The sequence below is a fragment of the Oryctolagus cuniculus genome, chromosome 4 (genome assembly GCF_964237555.1).
Source record: "Oryctolagus cuniculus chromosome 4, mOryCun1.1, whole genome shotgun sequence".
NCBI classification, from domain to species: domain Eukaryota; kingdom Metazoa; phylum Chordata; class Mammalia; order Lagomorpha; family Leporidae; genus Oryctolagus; species Oryctolagus cuniculus.
In genome coordinates, this window is record NC_091435.1 from 89,463,964 (window position 1) to 89,483,701 (window position 19,738).

General features: G+C 42.3%; 1 protein-coding gene across 1 annotated transcript in view; it reads left to right on the forward strand.

Moving 5' to 3' along the window:
• The first annotated feature begins 2,227 nt into the window (after nt 1–2,227).
• Nucleotides 2,228–19,738, forward strand: part of P3H2 (prolyl 3-hydroxylase 2) — a 165,795-nt gene continuing 148,284 nt past the window's right edge. The window contains exon 1 of the mRNA XM_002716510.5: nt 2,228–2,884. Coding sequence (XP_002716556.3) covers nt 2,402–2,884 — 483 coding nt within the window. The 5' untranslated portion in view covers nt 2,228–2,401. The remainder of the gene's footprint in view (nt 2,885–19,738) is intronic.

Below are 19,738 nucleotides of genomic sequence, written 5' to 3' on the forward strand. Positions count from 1 at the left end.
GCTCTAGCTTTAGACTCTTGGCTTTTGATTCCATGTCAGTGCCAATTCATTCACTAAATCTTCCTAAATCCTTCCTTTCTGAACCCATTTTTCATCCTCTGTACTCCTATAGCATTCTATAGGAGTATAGTATATAACTGAATCTAACAGATACCCCATTCTATCCTGTACATTATGTTTGTCACCCTCACAATACTGTGCGCTCCCACAGGGGAAAAAAAAAAAAAAAACCCTCATTGCTTTATCTCCTTTTTCTTTAGAGTATCTACTTTGAGAGCAGGCATCCAAAGATAGGAATGTAATTGACATAGATGAGGATTAAACAGCATGGAGATGTTACCCAATACAATGACATAATACAGCAAAGCTTCCTGGCACCTTAATGGCAATTCCATAGCAGGACTTCCTATACTGATATACTTCAAAGCCCTTCACAAGTGAATTGTTAACTCTAGACTCCAAAGTCTTTATCTGAATGCAGAGACAAGCCCTAGAGAAAAAGTCTGGGTAGATGACCCAAAAGCTAATTCTGCAATACTGAATATCCATTTGTTCAGCTCTAAACTAGAGTTTTTCCATCACTGGAATAAGATAAATTAGTGAGGGTTGGTGGAAAAAACAGTAAGAGCATGACTCTTCTGTGTCCTTGGAGTTACACAGCCAGAGGGATTAAACCTAACAAAATAAGTGAAGCAGGAAACTCTGGCAACCGAGACACTATTTGCATAGTAGTTAAGACGCCCTCATCTCACATGGGTGAGCCTGGATTTGATTCTGGAATTTGGCCCCTGACTCCAGCTTCTTGTTATTGCAGACTGGGGATGGGGGTGTGGGGCAGTGGTGATGTCTCAAGTAGTGGGTCCCTGCCATGTGGGAAACCTGGATGGAGTTCTGAGCTCCTGGCTTTGGCTCCAGCCCAGTCCCTGTGATTGGGAGCATTAGAGGAGTGAACCAGTGGGCATGAGTGCTCTCTCTCCCTCTCAAATAAATAAATAAATAAAATCTTTTTTTTTTTTTTAAGGAACTTCTGGCAGCCACCTCAGCATAGGGTGATTCCACAAAAAGCCTTCTTGGAGAAATCCCTTTCAACTAGATGATGCATGCTGTCATTCTCATCTCTTTCTCTCTCTTCACCACCCCAGTGGCCGGAGACCAGCAAAATTCCCACAGGCCCTACAGGAAACCACAGAAATGCCTCCAGGAGGCAACAGGCTGGAAACCAGAATTCGGTATACAAGCTTGTCAGCATCCTTCTGAGCGTCTGGTGCCAAGGAACAGGAAAGGGGAGTATGTTGGCTGGGAAGGATTTATGGGCCAGGGGAAGCGAGGGGCAGGAAATCTTCCAGCTATTCCTTGCAGTCTGGCAGCCACTTCGGTCAGTTTTCCCATTCCTGGATGGAAGCTCATTTCTTACGCCCTGGGGGTAAGGTGCTTATAGTTCATTACTTACGTCCTGGAGGTACAGGGTTTGTGAAACTGCCTCTTTGTTAGGGCCTTACCATAAGAACTTATATATGCATCCCATTTGACATGTTGGAGCGTTTGGCTGTTGTAAAAGGAAACTAAGTCTCAATGCCGAATCTGGGCAAGATCACACAGTGGGCAACCTGATGAAGGCAGAACTCACGCCCAGTTGCCCTTCTTCCAGTGGTCCTGGGCGTCCTTGACACCAGGGTGTGCAGAGCAAAGGCAGAATGGGAATATTATTCTCACACCCCAGACCCTGCTCAGGTGCACGGGGACACGCGTCCACATCCAGTGGAGTGGGAGGCAAGGGAGAGATCCTCCCCAAAGGAAGCAGCAGTAACTTCAAAGGTTGAGTCTGCTTGGCCACTTCTCAGCTCTATAAACTTGAGCAAATGACTTTTCTTCTGCTCTTCATCTGGTCTCAAAGCCCCTCTAGTGCTAAATGCACAGCCTGAGGTGGACTTCGACTTTCATCTGAAGGTCAAGTACTGTGAAAACCGCGAAGTCATGGACAGAGTCAGAAGATGCCGAGGGTCCAACTCCCAACGTTCAGTTTTCAGCATCTCTGAGAAGGAGAGTAACAATATCCACTTCTATAAGCTACAAAGGAACCCAGGACTTGGCCCCAAGCAGCGCCCGCTCCCTGACTGGCCCTAGAGAATGCGGTGCAGCAGGGAGCCTGGGAGAGCTGCTCGCCGAGGTCGGGCAGCAGGAGGAGCGTGTGAGCTGTAGGCGTCCCTTTAAGAGCGGCTGGCCCGGCAGAGCCTCCGCCTCTCAGCCCGCGGAGCGCCGGCAGTCACCTGGGGCTGTCGGGGCAGCCAGATCGCGGCGGGACCGGGGCGCTTGCCCTCGGAGGTGGGAGAGGGGGCCCGAACGCGAGGAGCCCCGCCGCCGTCTCAGAGCGTGGCCGTCCCGCGCCTGTTTGAGGCGGAGGATGCGGGAGCGCATCTGGGCGCCACCGCCGCCGCCGCTGTTGCTGCTGCTACTGCTGCCGCTGCCTCTGTGGGGCGGCCCCCCGGACAGCGGGCGCGGGCGCGGGGAGCTGGAGCCCGAGCGCGGGCCTCTGCAGCCCTTCGACCTGCTCTACGCCAGCGGCGTGGCTGCCTACTACAGCGGGGACTACGAGCAGGCGGTGCGCGACTTGGAAGCGGCGCTGAGCAGCCACCGGCGCCTGCGGGAGATCCGCACGCGCTGTACCCGCCACTGCGCCGCCCGCCGCCCGCTCGCGCCCCCTGGGACCGGCCCCGGGGCCGAGCTGCCCTTCTTCAGAGCGCTGCTGGAACGGGCGCGCTGCTACCGCAGCTGCGAGACCCAGCGCCTCGGGGGACCCGCGTCCCGCCACCGCGTCAGCGAGGATGTGCGCAGTGACTTCCAGCGCAGAGTGCCCTACAACTACCTGCAGCGGGCCTACATCAAGGTACCCACAGCGCGCGCGCTTGCACTCCTAACACCCACCCCGCCGCTCCCGGAGGCTGTCTGGAGCCCTCACCACTGTTCCCGCCAACCTGCCACAGTACTCTGTCTTTCAGTCTGTCAGACTGGGTCTCCTTAAACACCTCTGTCTCCTGTCTGTGAACCTGGACACCTGTGGCCTGAGCTCTGGGTTCTCTCAAGAGCACTACGTGAACCTGGGCGAGTCCTTTGCTCTCTCAGCATCCACTTCACCCTGGAAAGCAGGGCTGTTCTGACAGGATGAGACTCAGTACAGTACCCAGGCAGCGCTCATCATGAGGTTTTGCCACAGGTGGGTCTAGTTCAAGTGCTCTAGGGGATGCTTTCTTGGCCCACCTGGTCCCTATTTCTCTTCTGCCTCCACTCCCTCGTCTCCCCGACACTGTGGTCTGCACCCCTTTTCTGAAGGTTAAAGAATCTTGGAAATAACAGTGTTAGAAGTAGTCAATCCTAAAGAAATTTCTCTTCTCCCTTTCACCTATGAAAACGTGAAGTTCAAAGGTGAGAGAGAAGGTAGGCTTGGAGGAGGAGAAGCTACCCAAAAAGTGCCCTCCCCAAGTGGGTACTCCTCCTTCTCTGGAGGGCTTCCCACGTCTGGAGAGTCACACTGGACTGGGGTACTGGACATTGCACCCCCAGTATGCTCTTTCCGGTTTTATTGCTGTGTACTTAACTCGCCTGAAGTTAGTGTCAGGAGGTATTCAGTGTTTTTTTTTGGCATCTTTCCCACATCCACAGTTTTGAAGAACTATTTAGTTCTGTCGGCAGAGAGAATTTAGAATGAGTTGCGCTCCTGCATAGGTTGCTGTGAATTTCTCCCCCTCCCCCCCAAACGTCCTGGCTTTTCCGTGTCAATATATCAATGTCTCCTCAACAGCTGCTGGCAAAGCAGCCCCACTAGGGGATGGATGATTGCAGCAGCCAGTGGACAAGACTGCATTTCTGAGGAGCTGAAAACACACACCGTGTTCAGACATCCAAATGCCTTTTGCAGCTCTTTCCACGGGTCTCTGCCCTTCACGGGCGGTAGGGTTCTCAGATTTGCAGTTGTCAGTGGCATTCATGGAGTCACAAACTGAGACTAACTGTAATCTCCTAGTATGCTGTGACTAACAGAATTCACTGCGCTAGTATCTGGGGCAAGTAATGAGGGGAAATCCTGAACCCTTTCCAGAACTTGTCTTCTGCTTCCTTATGCTTCCTAATAGATTTGCTAAAACCTCTATGAAGGTTAACTCTGATTTCTCTTAAAGAAGTCACACAATGCTTGGTGGACCTGAAGAAGTCAGTCATTACTGGGCAGAGAGAGGACCTGGAGAACCTGACATTGAAGACTGCCTAAGCTAGTTCCCAGAGCAGGGCGTGGGTGGTCCCGGTAGCCAGGTCCTCCCAGGAGGCTGGCACGTGAGGTTGGCAGTCCTGCTGATAATCTGTCACACATCTGGACAGATTTTCCTTTCTTGGGTCCAAGAAGGAGTACATGCTCATGTTTGATCCTGGAAAAACAAACAACCATGCGGTTGGTAACTGTCCATGTGTGGGTTTGTTTAGTTCTGCCGTTACATTTACATCCCTGTCGGTGTTCATGTCGGTTTGTCATTCCCCTGCTCCTGTCAGCTGTTTGGAGGTCACAGGAGCTGAAGCCATAGGTTTAAGTGCTTCAGATCTTTGCGATGAACTGATTACAGGAACAAATCATTCTTGGGAAGCTGTGGGTGAACTGCTGAGTGTTGTCTCTTTAACTCATGAACATTGAAACTTAAGAAGGTTTTTCAAAAATGTGTGACTTTATGCATTAACTTCTGTTTTACCAGCAGTTTTCAGGGAGTGTGATAAGCTTTGCATCTTCTCCCCACTTGATACTTTGTACCCTAACAAGTGAAGCCCTTGGGCTTCACATCATTGATAATCTCTTAAGGGAGAAATATTTTCAGTCCTTTGAAAAGCCATTTCTGATGGCTGGAGACTGAACACCCAAAAGATGCAACAGTTCTTTCCTTTCCTGTATCCACCAACCCTCAACAACTCCACAACTTTACCCTTTCCTTGGCTTCATGGAAATTTCACAGACTTACATACATACATACACACACACACACACACACACACACAGTCATACCACTTTTTTGAGACTGAAACAAAACTTTCAAATCTTTCAAATAATACTGGAACATCTGACAGATCTGGATTCTGGGGTACTCTGAGTTCTCTGCATGGCTCTCAAAATGGTCATAGTGCCTTGTACTGTCGAAATGCTTTTGACATTAGTGATCCTGTTTGCACTGAAAGTGATAATCCTGGGCCAAATCATGTTCGGTAAGGATTCGAAGACTTTGTAAAGCTGGGGAAGTACAGCTAGGATGATGTTTAAAGTCCCCGTGCAGCACTAACCATGACACTGTGGCGCAGGCGGATCTATTACAACTCCTGGGAGGTTTACTAACTGCAGAAGCTCTCAGGAGGTGTTATTGCCCAAATCTTGGCTGATGGGCTGCTGACAGAAGTATATCTTTTAGGTTAGTGTGTTGGAGGAGAAGGACTGAAAGTTGCAAAACGGAAGACGTGTTGAATCAATTCCTCATTTCATAGAGGGGGAAAGGAAGTTCAGAAAGGGAAAGGCATTTGCTCAGTGTCTCATGTTGTGTGACAGACCAACCCGATATGCACAGACTGGGAGGCAGGAGTCTGTGCTCTGCCCACGGCCTGTGGGATCAGCTCTAGAGTGTTGCATTCCCCAGGGCTACCTTTATGCCAGATTTGGACAGCTCCAGGGATGAGTAGTTCCTTTTCCTGCGGGGTCACAGACACTGCATTTTTCTTAGAGACTTTTCTGTAGACTCTTCCTCAAGGCCTGGCATGTTGAAACCTTATTCTGAATGACTGCGAAGTGCTAATCCAGCCAGACATTTCATGTAGAGGCAGGGTGAAACTCTTCAGTTTTTTTATTTTTATCATTTCGAATTGTAAGATGTAAGTCACAATTCATAACCTAAAACCATAGACATGGTTATATCTTGCATTCTCCGCCCAGAAACCTTCAGTGGTTTCCTCTTGCTACCATCCATAGTCTGACTTCCCCTTAACCTTTCCAGCTCTGTCACCATCCAGCCAAAAGGGACAATGAATGCTTTGTCTTGTGTCTGACACTTTTGCTTCTCTTGGCTTAGAGGTGTATAGGCTCTGGAATAGGATTGATCTGGGATTATTGTTTACCTGCACCAAATCTAGCTATATGATTATGAGCAAATTACATAAGCTTTCTGAATTTTAGTCCTGCCACCTGAAAAATGAGGAAATAATAGAACCTACCTGCTTGCTTTGGGTTAAGTTTTGAGATAATTGGAATAAAATGCCCAGAGCAAGCCTTGGTTCTCAGCAAACACTGTGTTTCTTCTTATTGGTGGTTATTACAGTAGACTGTTCCTCTTTTTGGTCCTGTTCACAAATATACCTACTTTTGAGAGGTTTTTCACACCCTCCACAGCTGCTAGCAGTTCATTATTTCTCCCTGGCTGAAAAACTTCAACAAGGAATTTTTTCCTTTTTCTATCATTTTTCATCTTGTTTTGGAAAATGGATATAGTGCTATCAAGTATATGAACTCCTTAATATTGAGAACTATTGTTTTTGTATCTCTTAAAGTGAAATTTACAGATCTGATTTATTATTAGGTAGACAGTTATTGTTAATCATTTGGGTATTAAAAATATGATTTAAGATGCAGACTTGTACTACAGTAGGAAAAATGTTTCATGGAACTCCCATCCCATACCAGAGTGCTTGGGTTCAAGTCCTCACTCCACTCACTTCAGAATCCAGCTTCCTACTAATACTCCTGGGACATGGGAGACCCAGGAGTTCCAGGCTGCTGGCTTTGTCCTGGCCTACTCATTCCAGCAGATGGAATCTCTCTCTCTCTCTCTCTCTCTCTCTCTTTCTTCTCCCTCCCTTTCTCTCTCATTAGCTTTCAAGTAAATAAAATTATATAAATAAAACTTTTAAAAATATATGCCTTTTTATTTATTCAAATAAGGTTAACAAATTTCATATATTTCACATACACAGATTTAGGTGCATAGTGATACTTTCTACCCTACCCTCCCTCCTGTCCATGCTGCCACCCTCCCTTCTCCATCCTTTCTTATTCTTAATTTTTGCAATGAGATACTTTCAATAAATTTTTCTAGAGATTTAGGATTGCCTGGTGTGAGTTGAGTCATCAGCCACCATATTCTCTCCAAATACCTACCTTGGGATGATAGAAGTAGATAAGCAGTATATGCGTGTTGAATGAATAGTAGCTCAGCTCTATGTGCTTGAAATATTGCTGTGAAAGATTTCTGTGTAGTGGCAGGAGGTTTTTTCATATTAGTTGTTTGGTTCCTTGCCTGCAAGTAGTGACACCTAGAAGGACTGTGGACTGCCTGACTTCACACTATTTTCTACTCACAACTTCTGGCTGAGGTTACAATCATGCACCTCCCCCTTCACCATTTTTTTCTGATTTGGTTCTTAATACTTAAAACTTCTTGAGAAAATCTTTGACACATTTTTCTCGATTTTTGTGTATTTGTAAAATTTAAACATTTGTAACAAAGATACTTGCTTATCTGTGCCCTTTATAATCAGGAATGGTTTCCATCCACTTAAGAAAGAAAAATAACTAATGCTGTTTATTTTTTACTTAAAAAAAGCTTGCCTCTGTGTGTTTTGTTTCTGAGTTGATGCTTTGTGCCATTTGACCTTTGCTTTTCTTTTCAGGATTAAAGGGGGAGAGGGTTGCTGAGGAATGCAATTAAGTTAGGCCACTCTCTCCCTCTGGAGGCATCTCCCTAAGCTCCCTTTATCTCTACCAGAATCTATTTTTATTAGTGGTTTACAGAATAGAAAAAAAAAAGTAGGCTCAAGGAATTTCTCCACCCCTACTCTATCTGTTGACTGCCTTTCTCCTTCTAGAATGAATGTCTTAAAAGAGAAATTAAAAACTAGACAACTGCATCACATAAGTCCTGTTAGGTCAGGATAAAACATTTTTCTGCATCCTGTGTTTAAATCTCTTTTCTTACCTTGTGTTATGTACATTTATGTAACCTGTAGAATATGTACATTTATACCTCTTTAAAAAGCTGTTCTGGAATTGTTCTAATGGTCATTTCCGCAGGAGACAAAGCTCATTTTTTCCCCTCTCAAAATTAAAATGTTTTTGCACATGAATCATCAAATGTCACAAACTCTATGTCCTGCTTCTTAGGGAGGGAACCTGGGAGTGTCTGTCTAGGCAGTTCTCAGGTTCATGTGCTGTGGGTGCAGAATCACAAACATTTCCTTATGGGAGGTTGTCCATTTGAAGGCCTCATCAGCTCTTTCCGAGCCATCCCTTGCCTCCTGAAAGGTAAGTGTCACAGAGGCGTAGATGAGATGAGTATCTGCATATAAGTTTTCTCCCATCTTTACCCAGAGCGTCAGGAATTCCTTTCCAGGTTTTAATAAAGGAAAGTAATAAACTACTAGTCTCTCTCTACAGATTCCATCTCTGAGAATCAAATGGATTCTGTAACTGATAGCATTTGCTCACTGAAAAATTCCAAGGGAGATAGCTGTGTGGAACTCACTTGGAAATGTTTGATAAAAGTTTAGCTTGCTTCTTGGGTGGGATTTATAAATTCTGAAAGGTTGTTAGGTCCACTGGAAGTGAAAATTCATTAGAATTGATGTAATAGTGTTTTTTTTAATATTATTAAGGAATAAGTAAACTGTGGATTTATTAGAATTACGTATCAGAACTGAAAGGGACTCTAGGAGAGCACCTTTTAGATAAGTAATTGCTTATGGGCAGTGAGGTAGGTGTGAGAGGGGAAGGGATAACTGTTTTGTTCAAAACATGTGATCTAGCAATAGTAGGAGTAGGAATTATTGGAACTATGAAAATGTTGTAGCATAATGGGTCCTTAACATATTGTGACACCGGCCTGGATGTTGCACGACAGATCAAGAAGGGTCATCAAGTGGAGCTGTGTCTAGAATGTGAGTATTCCATCTGTAGCTCTGTGCTCTCTCCACACTCTGTGTAATGGGCATGGCTACCTCCCGATGGCAGTCTGGCGAAACAGTCCTGCAGCTGAGACCTGCAGTGACCGCTTGTCTTCAGAGGCAGAGCAGACACAGGCACATCCTCCTGGACAGCCCCTTATACGTACCATTTTCATTCATATGATAGGTCATTCAGCCAAGAGTCACAGTTGTCTGGTGGAAAATCTTGCATTTCTCATTAGGAACAATAATTTTTCCATCTTTTTTTTCCATTTAGTTTTCCTTTGCAATTCTTTTTCTGTCTTTTGCTTTATCCCTTCTTTCCTGCTGTCTGACTTCCTCGCTATGAAATTTCTGCCAGACCTGGCCATCATTTGCCAAATGGCCTAGACACATTCTTTAAAAAAAGGTGTTTCTGAGTGGTATGCCTAATACTGTGTGGTATGCCTAGTAGTGAAGTGGGTTGAAGAGTATTGCTGGGAGAAGCTGATTTCAATTGACCACACTGCTTTCTACTTCACCATAATATACAGTTTCCTATATTTATGTCACTGTTTTCCCTCACCCCTTGCCCATACATGGCCCTGTTTGGTGGTCTGCACAGTGAAAGTACATCTGAAAATGAGATGGTTAAGATGAACAAAGAGTGAAGGAAAAAGAAGATAACGGTAGAGGCAAGGTCAGGTGTCTGGTTCTAGTGAAACAAAATTCTTAGAACCTTGTATTTAATTTGATAAGCAGCCATACATATCTGCTTCTTTGAAACACTTTACGTCCTTAACCCCCACTTCCTCCCTGCGTCAAGTGTGTGGTACAAGACTCTGGGCATGCATAGGTCAGGGAACGATATTTACTGTTAGCTCCTCATTTTTCTTCAACTACCCCTGCTATATTCATGAACTACTAGGGCTGTAACCATTCCATTTTACAAATGGGAAAACAAAGTCCCAAACAGAAATCAGTTGCAAAATTTTAATATAAAACTGAGTGGAAGAAATAATATTAAAATTCAATAACCCAGATTCCTTCTTACTTCTGAGACCTTGTCATTGACCAGTGATTGTCAGATCCACACTAAAGTAAGGCCCACTGGGTAGGCATTTGCATAGCAGTTAAGACATCACTTGGGATACTCGCATCACATTTCAGAGCACCTGGGTTTGAATACTGGTTTAATTTCTTTTTTTGACAGGCAGAGTGGACAGTGAGAGAGAGACAGAGAGAAAGGTCTTCCTTTGCCGTTGGTTCACCCTCCAATGGCCGGCGCACCGCGCTGATCCGATGGCAGGAGCCAGGTACTTCTCCTGGTCTCCCATGGGGTGCCAGGCCCAAGCACTTGGGCCATCCTCCACTGCACTTCCCTGGCCACAGCAGAGAGCTGGCCTGGAAGAGGGGCAACCAGGACAGAATCTGGCGCCCCGACCGGGACTAGAACCCGGTGTGCCGGCGCCGCAAGGCGGAGGATTAGCCTAGTAAGCCGCGGCGCCGGCCTGAATACTGGTTTAATTTCTAATTCCAAATCCCTGCACATGATGACTCAGGTAGTTGGGTCCCTACCATGCAGGTAGGAGAGCTAGATTGAATTCCAGTCTCCCAGCATCTATCTGGCCTAGCCTGGCTGTTGTGGGCACTTGGGGAATCAAACAGCAGATGGAAGACACCTTTCTCTCTCTCTCTCTTTCTCTCTCTCTCCATTTAAAATAAAATAAAAAATCCCTACTCTAGATGAGCTCCTGTCTAATATAGAGGATTTTAGGAAGCACATTGATTATAATTCAAGGCCCGGGGGGTATCAACCGTAATAACAAATTAGAGGATATTTTATTGTGCTCCTAATATTCCATAACAATTAAGAAAGTAGCTTAATTCTAGGGACAGCAAGCCTTTCAATAAGCTTCTTTTTCTCCCTCTAGCTTCATCTGTGATTATCTATGGATTGACCAGCTTAGTTCAAGTTCAGTGACTTTGAGATTGATGTTGTCAAGGATAAATTTTAGCTGAGATTTCATGCCTCAGGTATAGAGTCAAATTAGATGATTAGAGTTCTTTCCAAAATTCTGCCTCTGGAAATTCAAAAGAAAGAAAAAGTCACTTCCAAGTGGGAAGTAGGAAGAGCCAGGGATAGGTTTCATGGAAGAAGTTATGCTTAAAATAGACTACTCTAGAAGGCCTGCTCTTAACATTTCCAAATAAGAAGTTTAAAGAATAGAGTTAGAAGCTAAATAAACTATATTACAGAAGAGTCACTCTGGTTAAATACAAGAAGGCATCTCTACTCCATATTCTGCATATTTCCACAGCTGTACTATGCCACATTCATAAAATATTGGGATTCTAACCATTACACTCATAGATGGAAGAAATTCCCAAAGAGAATTGAGGTGCCCAAAGTTATCTAGAAATTTGGTGTACAAGCCAAGATTAGAACCAAGATCTCTAACTTCCACCTCTGTGAATTGACTGCTACTACTCTAAGATCCACACTGGAAACACAAACTCAGGAAAAATGAAAGGAAACATATAGCATGTCACATACATTATTTGCAAGTGAAAAAGGCACTGAAAATAAAAAACACCATCACTGGTTGCAATATTAATACCAGCTTACTCTTTTGCCTACTTCTAGAAAAAATACAGAAATGGGAACCCGGGTCAGTGCTGGTCCCCAGTAAGCCTGATGAAAATGAATGAGGCAAAGAATCTTCTTTGGAAGGGAAATGAAGGAATAAGAGCCAGCATCAGGGAGTTCCAAGATGTCAGAATTTCCAGAAGTCAAGACTAATTATCCTGCTGGAATTCATTATCTGCAAATAATGGGTTTAGTTTTTGTGCAAGTAACAGGACACTGCTGGAGACTGCAGTGTAATTGTACTGGGAACCTGGAAAGAAACAGATAAAGCCAAAGATATAATAAAATAAATTTATACAAAACAAAGAAACTGCTAGCAAACGCTGAAGCACAGGAAAGGTAATTGAGCCAATTCTGTTTACTCTTTTTTGCCTGAATGCTAAAAATTTAAATTTAATTCTGACAAGGTCAATAGGCTTCCATGAAGAAATCAATACACAAGTAAGCATCCAGACACAGAAAATTACCTTAAAACCAGATTTAGCTGTTTATGAAAATGATCTCCAATTATATTATCAAAGATGAATTCAGTAGACCATACAAATTATTTTCATTCTAAAGAAAGAGCTGTTTCTTAATAGTATTTTTCAGATTGAATCTAGGATTAGAAATCAGCATTAGATTCTAACACATGGCATTTACAAATGCCACCAGGGATAGAGACATTCAAAATCATTGTTTCTATAGGATTACCAGGAACTCAATGAAATGGTGGAGTCTGCATGTTTTCCAGTCAGCAGACATATAGGCCAGGGTTTCTCAGCCTTGGCTTATTGATAATTTGAGATGAGTAATCCTTTATTGTGGCTGACTGTCCTGGGCCTGTTAGGATGGCAAACCACATGCCAGGCCTTTACCTGTTAGTTGCTTGTAGCAACACATCCCACCCTACTCCAAGTTGTAATGATGAAAAATATGTCCATACACTGCAAAATGTAGCTCTGAGTTCCAAATACCCCTAGTTTGAGACCTGTTGATTTAAGTTGTATTTAAGATGAATGGACATCTAGGTTAGACAAGCACAATATGCATTTTTACAATACATATTAGACAACAACTTGACCACTGATAAATCATGATATTTTGAAAAATTTTGGCTACAGTCTGACATTTTTATGAGGGGACATCCATTGGAAATAGAGCCTGTGCTCATATTCTTTAGCTGGTTCCTCACAGCTGCAATGGATCTGCCTAAGAAAGCACCAGAGGATCTGATCTCTCTCTGCTTATTGTTCTAATGTGACAGGGCAGATTGTTTCTGCAATACCAACACCTCTTAGTTGTGAGTGCCAAACTCCAGAATTAATATATTTCTCATTCAACTTGAAAAGTATCCAAACCCAATCATTTAAAAGTAATCCACCACAACTTACAAGTTTCTTGGCATTAGCTCTGTGTTACAAATATTCTTAGAAAGACTCAGCTTGACTCAAACCAAAAATGTCAACTTAAAGAAATCTGGGAAGTAGTGGGGAAAAAAGAAGTGCCCAGAAGAAAGAATAAATGTTAGAGAGAGAAGGGAGAGATAATAAACAAAAATTAAGTATAGGAAAGCAAGAACAATCAAATTGAAGTTCAGGCAGGGTCTTAGGCATGAACAGAGACCACACACACACACACACACACACACACAGAAACTTGGGTGTTACACACTGTGGATCCATGTCTCTGCAATAAAACCAGTAATTTGGAAGTAATTTTGGTCTCCAACCCTGTATCACCACACTTCTGCCTTGGCAAGGTCCAGTGCTGTAGAGCGAGTCAGCTTCCTCAGTAAAAGAGAAGGAGGCAATCCTCTTGGGGAGAGATTTCATATGCACAGCACTGAATATTTACCAAATGATATAATCCCCTTCAGGGAAACCAAACCGGAGAGATACTCACAATACAAAATGTGAACTATTAATTTGCATTAAAATATACTACTTTCTCAGAGAGCAATCAAAGAATGTGTTGGACCATTTTAGATAAAACTTCACTGCTAATCCCTGGAGACATGAAGATGAATAAGATGTTTTCCCTACTTTCAACTAGGTCACAGTTTGTTGAGGGGAAGAAATATGAATATAGCTATGCTATTGATCCTAATTATGTAGTGGTAGTTCTGGGATGTTTTGAATTACAGTGATGGAATTCGATATGGAAAGACTTAAAGATTTATGCTGTATGAGAAATTTCATTTTAAAATATTCATAATTTTTGACACTTATATAGGAAAAAAGAAAAGCATGATGAAAATTAGAGATGGGGTCAGTGTTGTAGTGCACCATGTCAAGCTGCTATCTGCAGCTTATGGGTAGTGGTTCCAGTCCTGGCTGCTCCTCTTCCAATCCAGCTCTCTGCTAATGCTCCTGGGAAAGCAAGAGAGGATGGCCCAAGTGCTTGGGCCCCTGTACCCATATGGGAAGCTCAGAAGAAGTTGTTGGCACCTGGTTGGGACCAGCCCAGCTTTGGCTATTGCTGCCATTTGGGAAGTGAACCAGAGGATGGAAGACCTCTCTTTCTCTCTGTTTGTTTCTCTCTCTCTCTCTCTCTCTGTAACTGCCTTTCAAATAAAATTTTAAAAATCTTTAAAAAAAAAAAAGTATAGTCAATGGAAAATTTGAAGAATTAAGTTAATCAACAGTACAAATAGTTTGAAGGATAAATTTGATTGATCATATATTTTTAAAAGAGTATACTGTTAATATAATACTAATTATTAATTTTATTATTAATATACTATTCTGGGGCTTGATAAAGTCAATATATGATAATACATCTTTTGGAGAATTTTACTAACAATTATAGTTGTTAAACACACACCTTTTACCTCATAGTTAAACCCAGGGAATTATAGTTTCAGTGACATTTTAGGTTTCTTAAATGAAATGTCATTTTGCTATTTTAGGTCACTCATCAAATGGCCACAATGACCAGGGCTGGTGCAGGAGCTTTTTTCAGGGTCTCCCATGTGGATGCAGTGGCTCAAGCACTCAGTTGCTTTCCCAGGCAGATTAGCAAGGAGATGGATCAGGATCAGAAGTGGAGCAGCTGAGGAACCAGTGCCCATAAGAGATGCTGGCATTGCAGGAGGCAGCTTAACTTACTATGCCACAATGCTTGGCTTTAGAGTATCCTGGTTTGAGTTAAGTCTCTTCTTTCTGCGAACATAAACCTTGGGAAGCAACAGATAATGACTAAAGTACTTGAGTCCCTGTGGCCCAGGCCTGGCTGTTGAAGACATTTGGGTAGTGGACAAATGGAACTTTCTCTCTCTCTCTCTCCCTCCCCTTCAAATTAAAAAGAAATATATAAATTTGCAAACATTTACCTAACTCAGAGGGCTGATTAAAGGAGAAAATAAGACAATTCTTGTGAAAGTCATGTATGAGTGATAAGCCACACAGAATGAGGAATGAGAAAGGGAGGAATTATAACCCCAGTTAGTAGGTAAATCAATCAGCTATGCAAGAGTAACAACAAGCAAACCCTCCATTACTTCCCACAGCTGAAACCCACGTCAAGTAATTTTCTACATTGTCAAAATAACATTGAATTCTTTTTTTACCTCAAAAGATAAAAAAAATCAAGAAATTGGCTAACTAGTAAAAATCTTTTTTGTGTGGGCATGAAAACTCAATAAAATAAACACCTATATACAGCAAATGATAGTTAATCTTCAAAAATCATCTCATATGATCTTCATGATACATTTTATTTATAAAACAGATTATAAAGAAACCTGAAATGGCAAAATGACATTTCCTTTAAGAGTCTCTGAAACCAAATGCTTGGAGTTAGCATTGAAGTAGAGTATTTTTATTTTATTTTTAAAGTTTTGATTTACATGTAATATTTGCACATTCTTAGGGAGTATAGTGCCATGTTTCAACACATATACACAATGTAAATTAGGCTGTCTAGGCAGCAGGTCTGTCCATTTCCTTATCTGTTTTTGTGTTTCAAATCTGATAGTTCTTTTTTAGTTTTTTGTTTTCAGTATACATTACTATGAACTACAATCATCCTGCTGTTCTATGGAACACTAGAATTTGTTATTTCTGTCCGAATGTCCATTTTCCTTCTATTCCTTCTCTCACTCCTTCCCTTCCTAATCTCTGTGAGTCAGTATTCTACTTTTACAGTGTCTGCTTTTTTTTTTTTAAATGTTCACCCATGACAGTGAACATGTATTTGTGTTTCTGTGTTTGGCTTATTTCACTTAACATAAAGATTTCCAATTCCACTTATTTTGCTACAAATGTACTTTTTATAGTTGAATAATATTCCATTGTGTATGCATACCACATTTCCTTATCTGTTCATCCATCCATGAACACAAGGGTTGATTCCAAGTCTCAGCTATTGTGACTAGGACTGCAATGATCGTGGGAGAACAGTTACCTTTTTTGTATACCAATTTCATTTCCTTCAGATATACAGGAAAGTGGAGAGCCATGTCATTTCCATTTTTAGCTTTTAAGAAACCTCAGTACTGTTCATAATGGATATACTGATTTGTTTTCCAAATGACAATGCATATGGGTTGCCTTTTCTTCACCTCTTCTCCATTATTTGTTATTTTATATCTTTTTGGTGATAGCCATTCAAGCTGGAGTTAAATATTAATTTGCATTTCCTTGATTTCAGAAGTCTGACAGAGCTTTATTGCCAATATTTTATGACAAAAAGCTACAGAAAATCCTTTCTGATTCCTTATAAAAATCTCCAGTCTTTTTTTTTTTTTTTTTTTTTTTTTTGTCACCACCACTAAATCAACCCCTAGTGTGGACCAACAGGGTTGTGCTGCAGTTCATCTCAGGTTGTTAAGAGTCTGCTTTCTTACTTCTGCTTGTGAAGTAGGTGTGAAAATCTCCTCAACCTCTCCAGAGTTCCACCAGCCTGCCCTTTCAACTGTTTATGGGTCCATAGAGGTGGCTTCTCTGGAACAGTGATTTCACCCTTTTTTAATAAATATCTGATCATCTTGGTCCATTTTCCCAAAAGGATAGTTAACAAAGTTTTACCTAATATGTATGTATGGAAAAACAATTTAGTTAGGATTTGGAATAAGACAGAAAACTGTACTGATTCTTTTTTAGACCATTTTGTTAGACAAATATAGCATTCCCATGACCATTATCTCATACATTCCAAATTACTATGCGTGGTCTCCCTTACATATGGGAGCTAAGAGTAAAAAGAAAAAAATCAAAAAAAAAAAAAAGGAGAAAGAAATGTCCATTAGTTTTAATTTCAACATTCATGCATGCCTGATGTCACAGTTTGAGTCTCAACACATGGTAGTAACTTGATACATGCTCCTAAAATTTGAATTATCAATTCTCTTAGAATATGGGTTTGTCCCTATGATTCTCTGGATAGTTGGATATTTAGAAATATCTAAATAATTAAAAAATACAACTCTGTGCACTTGATAAACTCTTTCATGGGGCATACCAACTTCTTAGGTCAATTTAAGATTAATAGTCCCAAATTGGTGGGATATCTTGAAAACAGTATTAGAATTAGGAGTCAAGAAATTGCGAAACTAATTTGCACTGTGCCACTAACTCTGCGGGGCTCCAAGAGAACTAACCCTTTCTCATCTTCAGTTTCTCCATTTATAAAATGAGAAGATATAATCTAGAAGTTTCTGTCAACTTCAATATATTTTAGCATTTGCAGAATACTTCTTCAGTAAATAAATTCATTAAATGTTACTAAATTTGAAACCCTCAGTAGTTGCTTGGCCTTAACAAATGCTAGTAGCTTCCCCTCGATGCTAAAAATCATGATACTAGACACCAAAATAATAGCCTTTGGCAGTCCAAACTATCAACTATATTGGAGAGGAAAGCTACATGGGCAAGCTCTTTGCAATCATTGAAATGGTTTTTTGAAGCACTGTCAGTGTCCTGAAGAAATGTTTGTTTCATCACTAATTTAAAAACTGACCTCAGGATCGGGGTTTGGTTAGGTTGTTGCTTGGAGGCCAGGGAAGTACCAGCTCCTTTGCTTTAGATCCAGTTTCCTGTTAATCCACAATCTGGGAGGCAGCAGGTGATGGCTCAAGTACTTGAGTCCCTGCCACCAAGGGGGAGACCCAGATGGAGTTTTGGACTCCTGGCACAACCCTGACTGTTGAGACCATTTGGTAAATGAATTAGCTGATGGAAGATCTCTTTCTGCCTCTCTGGCTCCCTCTCTACCTTTCAAACAAAATAATAATAATAATGCCTCAGTGTTTTTTTTTAAAGATTTCTTTTATTTGCTTGAAAGTTACAGAGAGAGAAGGAGAGGCAGAGAGAGAGAGGTCTTCCATCCGCTGGTTCCCTCCACAATTGGCCACAACAGCTGGAGCTGCACCAATCCAAAGCCAGGAGTCAGGAATTTATTCCAGGTGTCCCACGTGGGTGCAGGGGCCCAAGGACTTGGGCCATCTTCTACTGCTTTCACAGGCCATAGCAGAGAGCTAGATCAGAAGTGGAGCAGCTGGGGCTCAAACCGGCACCCATATGGGATACCGGCACTGCAGGCTGGGGCTTTAACTGGATGCACATCAACGCCAGCCCCTAGGCTCAGTTTCTAACTTCAGTGATAGGAAAAGTGTTGTGCTTGTTACAGACTCCCCTCTGAAATAATGTAAGCCAAAGGTTAAGACAGAATTTTTCAAAACATTCATTCTTTCCTCTAATGCTAAATCAAGATCAGGATATCAGTTGTTAAAATCAACTGTGCTCTATAGAAAAAAGCATTTTATGGATTGGTGTTAAGGTAAGAATTTGAAGTATGATCTTTTTGCTGCACTAAAAATAAATCTCCTGAGGCCTGTGTTGTAGTGCCAGGTTCCTATTTGGGCACCAATTTATGTCCCAGCTGCTGCATTTCCATTCTAGCTCCATTCTAGTGGCCTGGGAGAAAACAGTGGCGGATAGCCCAAGTGGTTGGGCCCCATTACACACTTGGGAGACTCAGATTAAGCTGCTGGCTTCAGCCTGCCCAGGCTTAGACTTTGTGACCATTTGGGGAGTGAGCTGGCAGATGCAAGATTCTAATTCTTTCTTCCTCTCTCTGTAACTATAACTCTCAAATAAATAATAAAATCTTTAAAAAACTCAGTCTTCCATCATCTACTTTTTTGGGGGGGGGGATTTTTAAAAAATATTTATTTGTTTGAAGGGCAGAGTGACAGAGAATGGTTGGGGGAGGGAGAGAGAGGGAGGGAGGGAGGGGGAGAGAGAGAGAGAGAGAGAGAGAGAGAGAGAGACCTTCCATCTGCTAGTTCACTCCTCAAATGCCTGCAGCAACATTTCAGTTAAATTTCATCACTTAAGAATAACTGTGTATTAATTACAGAATTAAACCAGTCATATTAAGTTGGGCAGACAAAAAAAAACTACTAAGAGGGATAATGTATTAAGTTGTTCATTAACAGTCAGGGCTATGCTGATCAAGTCACCGTTTCTCATAGTGTCCATTTCACTTCAACAGGTTTCCTTTTTGGTGTTCAGTCAGTTGTCACCGATCAGGGAGAACATATGGTATTTGTCCCTTTGGGACTGGCTTATTTCACTCAGCATGATGTGTTCCAGATTCCTCCATTTTGTTGCAAATGACTGGATTTCGTTGTTTCTTACTGCAGTATAGTATTCTAAAGAGTACATATCCCATCATCTACTTTTATTTTGACACATCTTGGTTCAACACACCTATATTCTAATTCACACAGTATTGTTAAGTACATCAGAACAGCAGAGTTGTCATGATGAATGGGTGTTTAATGACAAAGAAAAAAGAAGTTTTTCCACAGTTCTTCCTCACATCTCTCTCAGTTGTCCAGATGTGATTCTTCTCAAGTGGTTTGTCCAAGTATAAACAATATCTCTCTCTTTTTTTTTTTTTTAATTTGACAGATAGAGTTAGACAGTAAGAGAGAGAGACAGAGATAAAGGTCTTCCTTCCATTGATTCACACCCCCCCCCCCCAAATGGCCGCTATGGCTGGCGCGCTGCACTGATCCGAAGCCAGGAGCCACGTGCCTCCTCCTGGTCTCCCATGTGGGTGCAGGGGCGCAAGCACCTGGGCCATCCTCCACAGGCTTCCTGGGCCACAGCAGAGAGCTGGACTGGAAGAGGAGCAACCAGACTAGAACCTGGCGCCCAAGCGGAGGATCAA